Source organism: Arvicanthis niloticus, chromosome 20 (assembly GCF_011762505.2).
Source record: "Arvicanthis niloticus isolate mArvNil1 chromosome 20, mArvNil1.pat.X, whole genome shotgun sequence".
In the NCBI taxonomy this organism is placed as follows: Eukaryota; Metazoa; Chordata; class Mammalia; order Rodentia; family Muridae; genus Arvicanthis; species Arvicanthis niloticus.
Window position 1 is genome coordinate 25,935,526 of NC_047677.1, and position 12,246 is coordinate 25,947,771.

General features: G+C 49.4%; 1 protein-coding gene across 1 annotated transcript in view; it reads right to left on the bottom strand.

Moving 5' to 3' along the window:
• Positions 1–12,246, bottom strand: part of Cdh23 (cadherin related 23) — a 382,247-nt gene that overhangs the window by 132,719 nt on the left and 237,282 nt on the right. Inside the window, exons 14-17 of the mRNA XM_034524155.2 lie at positions 4,919–4,983; positions 3,058–3,295; positions 901–1,006; positions 151–278 (exon numbers count right to left, since the gene is read on the bottom strand). Of these exons, the coding sequence (XP_034380046.1) occupies positions 151–278; positions 901–1,006; positions 3,058–3,295; positions 4,919–4,983 (537 nt within the window). The remainder of the gene's footprint in view (positions 1–150; positions 279–900; positions 1,007–3,057; positions 3,296–4,918; positions 4,984–12,246) is intronic.

The window sequence follows — 12,246 nt, forward strand, 5'->3', positions numbered from 1 at the left end:
AAGCAATGGCACAATGCTCGGGGAGCAGGATTTGGGACAGGTCCAGTGGTGAGGACACAGGCCTTTACCACTAGGCTGAGGCAAAGCCTCTGGTACTCTGAGAAGCATTCACCACCCTGGGAGAGTAAGGCCAGTGAGCTGGATACTTACAAACACCTCAATGGTGACAGGCACGGTGCTGTAGAGCGGAGGGTTGCCAGCATCTTTGGCCATGACTGTTAAGTAGATCAGCCCATTGGGTATCTGTTCGTAATCCAGTGGGCGGCTCACGCTGATCACTGGAACAGCAGGAGCGAGGACCTTAATAAGTACAGTTCAGCCATCCAGTGATAGGGCTTCCCTCTAGTAGAGGCAGCATGTCGAACCTCCTGGGCCTTTCACTTGGTTTACTGACTGGCAGTGCCTGGCTCTGTGCTCAGCCCATCCACCGGCCACTACTGTGGCAACAAGGTGACTTTGTCATTCATCTCCTGAACTCCACAGAACACAGCTGCTGAGGAAAGTCTCCTCCACTGTCTCCCGTTTCTTTCCATGGAAGACTCTGCCCTCAAGAAAAGGCTGTAGCCTGCGAAGGCTGGGAGGTAGCCACACCCACCTGTCCAGAGGACAGTTTGGTCCCTCTAGCCTCCTTCATCAACCCCAGTCACCTCAGGCTTCCAGCTGTGCCTGCATGGCTGGCTATAAGCCTCAGATTCAGAGCAAGGTCTGGCTGGTGTTGAGTCAGCTGTTGGCCTTGGGGAGTTATGACCTCCGGCCATATTCTTTTCTCAGAGCTTCCAGAAAAGTGCAGCAAGTATGGGAGATGGAGGGCACCCCCACCCCGGAGGGGTTTGTGACTTTAAATAAGGGTCCCACCAACTCTCTTCCCTACTGGGTCCTCCGCCCTGTCCCCATCTGTACCTCCGTAGCCTTCATACACGCTGATGTCAAAGTAGCTGCCGAAGGCGGACGCATTGACGATGCTGTAGGTGATCAGGTTGTTGGGAGGGGAGTCCTCATCTGTTGCCTGGAAGGAACAGCACAGTTAAGGCCCAGTGAGCCCACCAAAGCCCTGGGGACAGGTGAGGGTGGCAGAGAGGCAGCTCAGCTACTCTCAGTTCTTCTTTGGATGATGTAGCTCAGGTTATCTCCTGGCCCAGGACCTCAGGGACTCTCTTGTTCCTCAGCAGGAACCCACTCCCTGGCTCCCAGAAAAACTCTGTTCCTTCCACTTGTGGGCACAGAGGTGGGCTGGAAAGTGGAGAGGTCAGGTTGGGGCCTAGAAGGTGGGGCTGGGCTCCCCCAGAAGATAACCGGCATGTCAATGTCCCACATTCTCTGTCTCACTTCCCAACACCTCAGGGCATAGTGACTCCCTAGAGATAAGCCTGCCATGGTTGGGAGCCAGTTTGTCCCCAAGGGTCCATATGGTGATGGCTTGGTCCTCAGAAGTGTGGTAGTAAGGGGAGTGGAACTTTCAAGGGGTAGGGTCTAGTGTGAGGTAGTTACGTGTCTGGAGGTTCTGTCACCAGAATGGATTAATGTAGTTTTTCAGGGATCCTGGTTAGGTTCTTCAAGATCAAGAAAAAACATGGCTGACTGACTCCATCTCACTTCCTGTTGAGCAGTGTGAGCCTCCTCCTCTGATCCTCTCATGTACAGCATGGCGAGGGATCCAAGGAGCGCTCATCAGAGGGCGACCTGATTGACACATTCGGTCTACTTCATTTTCATTATAACGTACACAGCCTCAGCCATTGTGTTCTAGCAACAGCACATGTAGCATGTAACATGTAGCATGTAACATGTAGCATGTAGCAAGGCAGAGGACGTAGGCATTTGGAAGGGGCCAGGGATCCTTTTTCCTCTGGCTGGAGGAATGAATCAGCCTCTTTCCAGAGTGTCTCTGACTCTGGAGAGCCTCCAGGGCTTCCCAGCTTGCTGGCTGTACCTGGAGCCAAGCCAAAGGGAAGGGCAGGGTCTCTGAGGAAACCATGCCAGGCTGGGTGGCACACAGTCCCACCTTTTGTGCACCCCATGCCTACCATTGCATGAAACTATAGCTAGTTTCAGAAACAAACTCCAAAGGGAGAAGTCTCTGGGTCCTGTCACATTGGATGTGAGCATAGGCGAGAGGTAAGGGGACATGAAGTCCCTGCCTGGTTAGAGATCTCTGCCGTGCACTAGGGACTCACTTCAGGGAAACTTGTGAAGAACAGAGTCTCCATTTCAGGTGAGCCCTGCTCTCTCCCCACAGGCTATGTCTTTGCTGGTCTCCCTTTTGTGGTCTCTGTGGCTACTTTATATGTGTGTGTATGTGCACACATATGTGCAGATGCATGTGCACCTGTGTGAGTGCGTGTGGTGCCAGAGGTTGACATCAGAGGTCTCAGTCATTGCTCTTTGTCTTATTTTTTCAGAGAGGGCCTCTCTCATTGCAATTGGACCTTGTCAGTTGCCTAACACAGGTTCCCCTCCCCCCCTCCCACCCCACCCCCCCATTCCCCTCCTCAGCACTGGGATTATAGGTGTGAGGGTGTGAGCCAGCTTATTTTTTTTAAAGATTTATTGATTTATTTTATGTATATGAATACACTGTCACTCTCTTCAGACATATCAGAAGAGGGCATTAGATCCCATTACAGATGGTTGTGAGCCACCGTGTGGTTGCTGGGAATTGAACTCAGGACCTCTGGAAGAGCAGTCAGTGCTCTTAACCACTGAGCCATCTCTCCAGCCTGTGAGTCAGCTTTTTCAGGGGTGTTCAGGACTAAACTCAGGTCCTCATGTTTGAATGGCAGGCCCTTTCCTATTGAGCCAAGTTACCTCCCTTTTGGACACTCTGCCGGTCTTGCAAAGGGACTGCTATCACCCAATGGCCTTGTAAGGAACGTGGGTGTTTTTATACTAAATGGCCTGACATCTGGGTTAAGGTAGACACTCTGAAGGTGTCCCTCTGGGTCTCTAGGGGGCAGGAGGCGATGCTCAGAGGAGCCCCGGGCATGTAGGTGGGAGTTTACCAACCTCCTGTAATAACACTAGGGAAAGAGATGACAAGTTTAGGGTCCCCGGCCTTACCCTGAGCCGCACCAGCTGCGTGACAGATGGCTCGTTCTCCCTCAGAGCACCCACGTAGGCATCCTTCTGGAAGGTGGGCACGTTGTCGTTCACATCCAGCACGTTGATCCGGACCCGGCCTGTGGTCTCCTCGCCACCACCGTCCCGGGCAATGACAGTCAAGGTGAACCGCTGGATAAGCTCATAGTCCAGCCGGGCTATCAGCATGATGAGCCCTGTATCCTTGTCCAGTGAGAACCTGTGTTGGGCAGGGAGGAGGGAGAGGATGCCAGGATCAAAGCAAGCTGTGGATGAGTTTCTGCAGGGGCTGAGGACTGGGTGACAGGCACTTCCTCCCTGGGGTGTGTTTGAATAATGCAGAACTCGGGATACCAACTTTGCAATCTGATAGCTGGAGAAGATTGCTGAGTCCTCTCTTGGAGCTGACCCTGTCAGTTGCTGGAGGGACCAAGCCTTTGGGAAGAGGATGGTAGAGGTATTCTGGACATCATGAGGGCCAGTGAGACCCCTCTAAATGTGCCCTCTAGAAACCCATGTGAGCAGGCCATGTGTGTGCTCTGCCTACTCAGCAGTTAGCCACATTCAAGGTTCTGGAAGGTTCCAGCTCGAGAGACAGGGAAGCCCTGGGTCCAAAGATGAGAAGAGAGGAGATAGCCAAGATGACTGGGTCCCTGAGAGCTACACTGCCCTGTGCACGCAGCCAGTGCCACAGCTCCACCTAGCATTGAGGTGTCTGTCACAGAGTGTCCGACAAGGCCAGTGAGGTACCTGATAGAGTCCTAGACTCTTCCTGATCACTCATAGACTGTGTGGGCTGTGACTGCCAGCTCAGAGCCAGACTGCCTCAGTTAGTCCCAAATGTACGGGCTATGCAGTGTGCGTGTGCGTGTGCGTGTGCGTGTGCACGTGCACGCTCATGTGTGTTTGCACCTGTGTATGGAAGCCCAGGCTCAACTTTAGCTGTCATTTCTCAGATGCATGCCATCTACTTTGTGTTTTGCGACAGGCTCTCTCACTGATTTGGCCAGGCCATTTGTCCTGTAAGCCCCCAGGGTATCCTCCAGTTTGTAATTCCCTGGGATTACAAACATGTACCATCATGCCTGGCTTTTTTTTTTTTTTTTCCTTTTAAAACATGGGTTCCTGGGATCAAACTCAGGTCTTTATACTCCCAGGGTCAGCATTTTCCTGACTGAGGCTCCTCCCTAGCCCTGGGCTACTCATTCTTAGCAGCGGACCTGCCCTCTGAATTCAACCAGGTCTTTGATCATAGTAACTTCACAGCCCTTCCCTTGGCCTGTGAGGAAGTGGTGATGATGATGATGGTGATGATGGTGATGATGATGATGGTGATGGGGGCGGAGGGACATGGTCTAAGGCTGGCAAGTAATCTACCTAGGACCTCAAATGTCCTCTGTGGCTCCTGGTAGCAGGAGTAATGTTGTTAGAATTCCTGAGCCTCATAGATGTCTGATTCGCCACTCCTGAAGAGAGAAACCCTGTACCAGAGAGCTTAGGGGCTCAACCAAGTTATTCTGGTAAGAATCTGACAGGTTCGCTTCAGAGCAGTGGTTCTCAACCTGTGGGTCGCGACCCTAAGGGGGGGTCACATGTCAGGTATTTACATTATGATGTGTAACGGTGGCAAAACTTACGGCTGTGATGTTACAATGAAAATAACGTTAAAGTCCACGGTCACCACAACCCGGGAGGCTGTATTAAAGGGTCGCAGCATTAAGAGGGTTGGGAACCACTGCTCTAGTGTTCTGATTCCTGAGCTACCCCGACGGAGCACAGAGCAGTTTGCTGGACTGGGTGAGCCACCAGAGGCTGCTGCCAAGGGGCTGGGGCAGGAACTCACCTGTCCGGGTCATCACTGAAGAAGTAGTTGACTTCCCCAAAAGTGCCCACGTCATTGTCTGTTGCCTGCAGTGGTAAAAGATGAGGTTGTCACTACCAGGCCAGGAAAGGGCCCCAGGTGACCAAGCTGTGTCACTTCTAAATGCTTCCTGTGGCCCAACCAAATTGCCCAGAGCCCATGCTGTTCGACAAGGTGGTCAATGGCCACAGACGGTGGTTGGGGTACACTGGAGGGCACCATCCTTCTAGAAGGTTTCTGTGGCTAGGGCTGTTGGCTTCACCCTGGACGTGGCTGCAACCCTCAGCACAGGCTAAAGCATATCTGGGTTTGCCTTCCCTCTGCTTTTTTCTGTCTTGCATATTCAGCAGGCTGTCCACACAGGGCACTGTCCTTGACATGAACCCTGGCCCCTTCCTAGGCTGAAGCTTTAGGTCTGGCTAGCTGTGGCTTGCCCCCACCTGTCAGTTGGGAAAGGCCTGGGCTGACCTTGGGGCTTACTTACATCGGCTTTATCCTCTGGCTTCTCCCTCTAAGATCGTATGTGAATAGAGAGTGCAGCTAAAAATACGTTTTTAATGCCATTCTGCTCAATATTTTCTGAGGTTCTTTTTTAAAGCTCCCAGATTCTATGAAATCTATTAAATTCTACGTTCTTTATAATAAACCTGAATTTTCATGAGACGCTAATGCGTGTTCCGTATATCCAGTTCCGGAAGGCAGATAGATGAATAATAGATTTCTATCCCAAATGAATGAAATGAAAAATATGTTTATATCCAGAGAATTAAGACCTTAGTTAACCAGAAAATGTGGCTATTCATAAAGATGCCATTTCTGAGCGCTCTGGGCTGCCCGCTTTCAGGGCACTGCCTCCTGCACCAGTTTCCACTCAATGTCTCCACAGCGATGATCCTACAGTCTGTGCGCAGACAGACCCCCGTCCTACACCATGGCCCCAGCCAGGTTCAGAGCTGGGTTAAGCTTCTCAGTGTAGGTGCTGAATAAGTGCAGGACAGATCCCTGGGAGGCTCTTCTGCCTGAGCCATTCTTCGTGACAACTGCCATTACCAGTATCTCCCCCACCGCCACAACGGAGGTGCCATCCTTATAACAAACCCAAATGATAGACGGGGAAACTGAGGCACCACAAACAATTCATTCATCCAAGGCTCACAGCCTGAAACAGAACAAAGCTCACTTTGTATCCCATGCCTGTGGCTTCTGAGTGACCTCCTCTAACCCAAGAAGGTCGTTCCAGAAGGAAAGGAGCCTGGGTGCTAACAGGGTCAAAGCAACCATAGCTCCTCTAACGATGCCTTTGTCAGAAGGGAGGGTTGAGGAGTTCATTCCTTCCATCCCTACATCTCAAGGGCAAACCAGCATTCAGGATATCACCAGATATCAGCACTGTTTCTGTGTCTGAGGAAAAACTGGTACCATGTCATGGAGTCCTTTAGTGGAGGCTGGACTGGGGTAGAGACACAAGATTGAGGCCAGTGGCCCCTTGTGGGACCAAATAGCATCTTCCTCTGTTTGAGGAAAGGGCTGGTGGTTCTGCAGAGTGGAGCCTCTGCCAGCTGGGCTCTGACTAGCACAGTGCCTGGCACACAGCAGGAATAGGTTCTTGCTGATTCCCAGAAATGAATGGGCAACACCTAGCAAAAAAAGGAATGTGGGGGATGGGAACATGAAGAGAGACTGAAGGAAGGGTTAATGCTAATCACGCTTGCCAGCACAATTGAATCAAATAAAGGGCAGGCTGGTAGGCACACATGTGAGGGGTTTCTTCAAGCAGATTATCTGAAGTGGGAAAACCCACGCTAGATGTGGATGGCACCCCACATAAAGGAGGTGGAAGAAGGAAGCTGCAATTTTGCCTGTTTGCCTTCACTCTTGCTGGCAAGTTCCTCTACCTTAATGATGCTGCTATTGTTGCTGCTGCTGGAGGTGGTAGTTCTTCACTGATATCAGAACCCAACATCTTTGGTACTTGGTTCTTCCAAGTACACTGTACACCAGGTATTCTCCATGAATCCTCTAGACTTCCAGTACTACATTGGGACTGGCAAGGTACTTAGCCTTGTGCACTCAGCACTTGCTTCTTGGCTTCACTGTGTACAGGAGTCATAGTTGGGATACCCAGACCTAATCATGTAAACCAACCTAATAAATTGACTGAATATAAATATAAATATAAATATAAATATAAATATAAATATATAAATAAATATAAATATATAAATATATAAATATATAAATATATATATATATATATATATATATATATATATATATATATATATACATATACATATATTCTATTGGTTCTGTTCCCCTGACTAATACAGAAGGATCTGAAAGGCAAGGGAAGGGGCACCCAGGGAGGAGAAGGACAAAAGTGACCCAGCAGCCACACACACACACACACACACACACACACACACACACACACACACATATATATATATATATATATATATATATATATATATATATATATATATATATCCTTGCCTTGGGAGTTCTTGTGTAGGTTTGGGAGCCCTAGAGAACTGCACGTGGACTGTTTAGACAGGAAAAACTACTGAGTGCCCCTAACCTAGCCCTTCACTCTGGAGTTTGGGCCTAGAACAGCTGAGGCCTAGGGGGCCCATTGGTGAGTCCCTGGGGACCAGTTGAGACCATCTTAATGTAGACGCTGGCCTCTTCCCCAAGGACCACCCTCCCTTCCCTGGGTCAGTCAGATTCAGTACAGCTTCCCAAGAGCCTGGTTGGTCCCTAGGGCCCTCTCAGTGCCTGCTCAGGCCACCAAGGCTGATGAGGGAACATTTGTGAGCCCTTTGGTGTCACCATCTAATGACCGTGTGACGTATGTGGGCCCAGCACCAAGGCGTGGACTGGCTTTCATTTCTCAACTCATGAAGCCAAGGTAAGGTCAAGAACTCTATCATGTGGGGAGGAGAGGGGCTACACCAGCCCCACCCCCAGCCTGTGCAGCCACCTCCAGTTCAGGCTTGACCACAGACAACTTGTGGGATGGAGTAGGCTGTGCTGCTCTGTGACAAGCTTAGGGTCCTTCTCTGGCCTGTCTCACTTGCTCCTGCCCTCTTCAAATCCAGCCTTGGTTAATGCTTTAACCTACAGCCCCTTTAGCTTGGGTGCCCCAGTGCAGGGTGGGGACAAGCTAGCAGATATGTTTGAAGCCTAGCTGGGGCCTGGAGAGTAACTTGTGTATCTGTCTACAATTATATGTGTGCCCATCTACATTGCATATATAACATATAACATCATATAACATATAACATCATATAACATATAACATAATATTTATATCATATATACGATATAATAATATAGTATTCATATATAATAATATAATATATAATAAATGAATCTGTGTAGGTCTGTACATGTATATATGTATATGTACACATGTATGTGTGTACATGTGTACATACACATGTATATATGTACATATGTGTATGTATTGTATATATGTGTGCATGTGTAGAGTTATGTATGTAAATGTATATGTGCACATATGTATGTGTATATATATCTCTGTATATATATACATATATATATATGTTTGTGTATATGTGTATGTGTATATGTGTGTGTTTGTGAATGTGCTCGTGCATATATATGTGTCTGCATATATATGTATGTATATATGTATATACCCATATACACATATATGTTTGTGTATGTGTATGTATTTGTGGAGTATAGCCACATGCATGTCTATGTGTGTCTGTATATATGTATTTGAGTGTATGTTTACATGTGTGTATACGTGTTCTTAGAATATATGCACACACGTTTGTGTGTGTAGAGACCAGAAGTCAGTCTCAGGAATTCTTCCTCAGGAGCCATCTACCCTGCTGGAGACAGGGTCTCTCACTCGGACCTGGGGCTTGCTGGTCAGGTGAGGCTGGCTAGCCAGTGAGCCCCAGGGATGGATCCTCCTGTCTCCTGTCACTGCCTCCTAGCACTGGGATCACAAGCAGGCACCACCACACTTTTATGGGAGTTTTGGGGACCACCCTTAGGTCTCCTGTGCTCGTGCACGGCACTTGACTACTGAGCCTCCCAGCCCTAGAAGTCTCTTTAGCTGTGACATCCCTACCAGGTAGTACTTATAACCCATCCTCCATTGTGGCTTCTATATGAAATGTCCCCACACTGAAGGCTTGGCCCCCAGCTGGGATGCTATTTGGGGAGGTGTGACCTAGATGAAGGAAGTAGGTCAGTGGGGCGGGCAGGTCCTTGGAGTACATTGCACCTGGCCCTTTCCTGTCATGTTCTTGTGTGCATCCTAAAAGTACCGAAGGGCAGCATTCATCACGCACTCCTGTTACCATGACGTTTTGTTGACAGGCATGAGACCAAAGGACCATGGGTCGGACCCTCTGAAACCACGATCTGAAATAGATCCTCCCTCCCTTCTTGTTCTGGCAGGCATTTTGGTTTCTGCTGTGGGAAAGCAACTTTTACCAAGGAGGAAACAGAAGCTCCATGCTCAGTTACCTGTCTTCACATCCCCACTTACATCTATTTTGTGTCTTGAGGGACACAGGACCTCTGTGTGTTACCCTCAGGGCTGGATATCTAGTGCGCCCATGGGCTACTTTGTGCAGTCAGGCAGCTGCTGGTCTGGCTCCATCCTGCCCAGCTCTGTCTGCTCAGGCATCCAATAAGCCACCTCCTTCCTCAGACTTCCTCAGAGCAGCTACCCGACAGCCACTGCCATATCAAGGGACAAATAGGCCAAGCTCACATAAGAATGTGCTCAAAGGCCGGGTGGTGGTGGTGCATGCCTTTAATCCCAGCACTTGGGAGGCAGAGGCAGGCAGATTTCTGAGTTCGAGGCCAGCCTGGTCTACAGAGTGAGTTCCAGGACAGTCAGGGCTATACAGAGAAACCCTGTCTAGAAAAAAAAAAAAAAAAAAGAATGTGCTCAAAGGCCTGTGGGTAGAGAATAGAATTCCCCTCCAGACACAAGCACTGCTTCTCTGCCACAGTCTAGAAATGAGTACATGGGTGTCCTGCAGGACACTCCTGGGGCCTCCAGGTCATGCTGCAGGATGGTGGGGGAGATAGCACAGTTGGCCATACAGGAGTCTCAACCGAGTTCAAGGTGAACACTTCAACTATCCTCTAGCGCCCCCTTCTGGTACCTGCATAGAGACCACCACCCCACCTTGCAGACACATGACGTCTACATACTAGTACACTTTATTAGCGAATCTCTACAGGGACTAGAGAGATGGCTCGGGATTTAAGAGCACTAGCAAGTGCTTCACGAAGCTTGCTGCTGGGCAATCAGCATGGTGACTCACTACCTGCTGCCACATAGATGGAGCAGAAGTCCGGGATGATAGCTAGCCCTCTGGCAAAATGTATGGGTTCACTCCATCGGCAAAGCCTTTGAGTTCATGCATAACACGGGCTCTTCCAGAGGACCCGAGTTGGGTTTCCAGCACCATGTCAGGAAGCTCACAGGAGGCCTCTGACCCCAGTTCCAGGGAGTATGATGCCATCTTCTAGCCTCTGTAGGCACCTGCACACACATAACACACATACAAATATACAAATATTTTTAAAAATGATTACTGTTCTTCTCTACTAAAAACAAAACAACAACAAAAACCTTCAATGCCTCCTTGTTACTTGTTAAACTAATCCAGGCCAATATCCTGATGTCAAGGCTAGACACATCCCAGATGACCTTCTTCCTGTAGCCCCATCTTCCCCGATGCACCCCCCAACTCTTGATTACCTCTGTGGTGATGGTTTGAGTATGCTTGGCCCATAGGGAGTGGTACTATTAGGAGGTGTGGCCTTGTTGGAGGGAGTGTGTCATTGTGAGGGTGGGCTTTGAATCTCTGACCAGTGCGAAAGAGTCAGTCTTCTGTTTGCCTTTGGAACAAGATGTAGAACTCTCAGCTCCTCCAGTGTCATGCCTGCCTGAATGCTGCCATGCTCCTTGCCTCAATGATAATGGACTGAAACTCTGAACCTGTAATCCAATCCCAATTAAATGTTGTCCTTATAAGAGTTGCTTTGGTCATGGTGTCTTATCACAGCAATGGAAACCACAACTAAGACAACTTCTAAAGATAAACCCAGGGACAGCATGGAGGCTGAATGACCCTTTGAGGGGTATTGCAAGCAGGACACAGTGGAGATGAAGGCAGATGAAGAATGACTGGCCTACCTGGAGTCTTATGACAGCACCTGCCCCCCTCCCCTTGCTACTCAGTAAATTCTCTATAGCCTTTCTAGTGTGCCAGATGCTGTGCCAGGAAACAAAGTGTCAGGGCCTCTTTGAAAGGCGACTTTTGATCAGAATAGAGAGACAGATGGCTGAGAAAAACCTAGAGGAACACAGACAGCAGCCAGAGCCACGAGGAGATACAGAAAAGAATGGGCTCTAGGTGGGGAAGTGGCTTGGAGGTCGGTCTGAATGGCAGGAGGTTCTGCAGTACGGTGCCTGGTGTCTGTGCAACAGCTACCCGCTGTACACAGCAGGGCACCCAGGCCTGGGGACTCAGGACATCTTTGTCTCCCTCACCAGGCCTTCCACAGACTAGAAAAAATGAAGGTGGGTCTAGATCACCTGTCTCCATGGCCAACTCATGTCCCCATGGTCAGCATCTTATCCCTGTGTTTAGCACCTGCCCTGTGTTTAGCACCTGCCCCTGTGATCAGCTCTTGTCCCCATGGTCAGTGGTCAGCACCCACTCCCATGGTCAGCTCTTGTTCTCATGGTCAGTGTCTATCATCGTGGTTAGTACCTCCCCTGTGGTCAGCTTCTGTCCCCATGGTCAGTTTCTATCCACATGGTCAGCACCTGCACCTGTGGTCAGCTCCTGTCCCCATGGTCAGTGTCTATGTGGTCAGCACCACTCCTGTGGTCAGCTCCTGCCCCACATGCCTTTCCTCTGGGGATAGTCACACCAGGCTGAGGTGTCGGGGCACCCAGTTTCTGAGGCATCTCCTCAACCTTTCCCTGCACTGCTTTCCTGGCAGAGTGCATTCCGCCTTTGAGATTCGTGATTGCAGCCATGGTACTTATTTTCGTGATGGACAATGCCAGCACAAGTGTAATTTTCTGCTGTGGATGGAAAGGGAAAAAAATAAACACACATGGGGAGAAAATTCCAAAGGTTAAGACAAGGTGAGTGAGGAGCCTGGAGAGGGAGGGGGGTGTGGTCCCCAGACTTGTCAGAAACTCCAGTCTCTGCTCAGCGCATCAACGGATGGGAGGGGCGGTGGGCCTGTCTTTTTTTTTTTTTTTTTTTTTTTTTTTTTTTTCTGCTTTG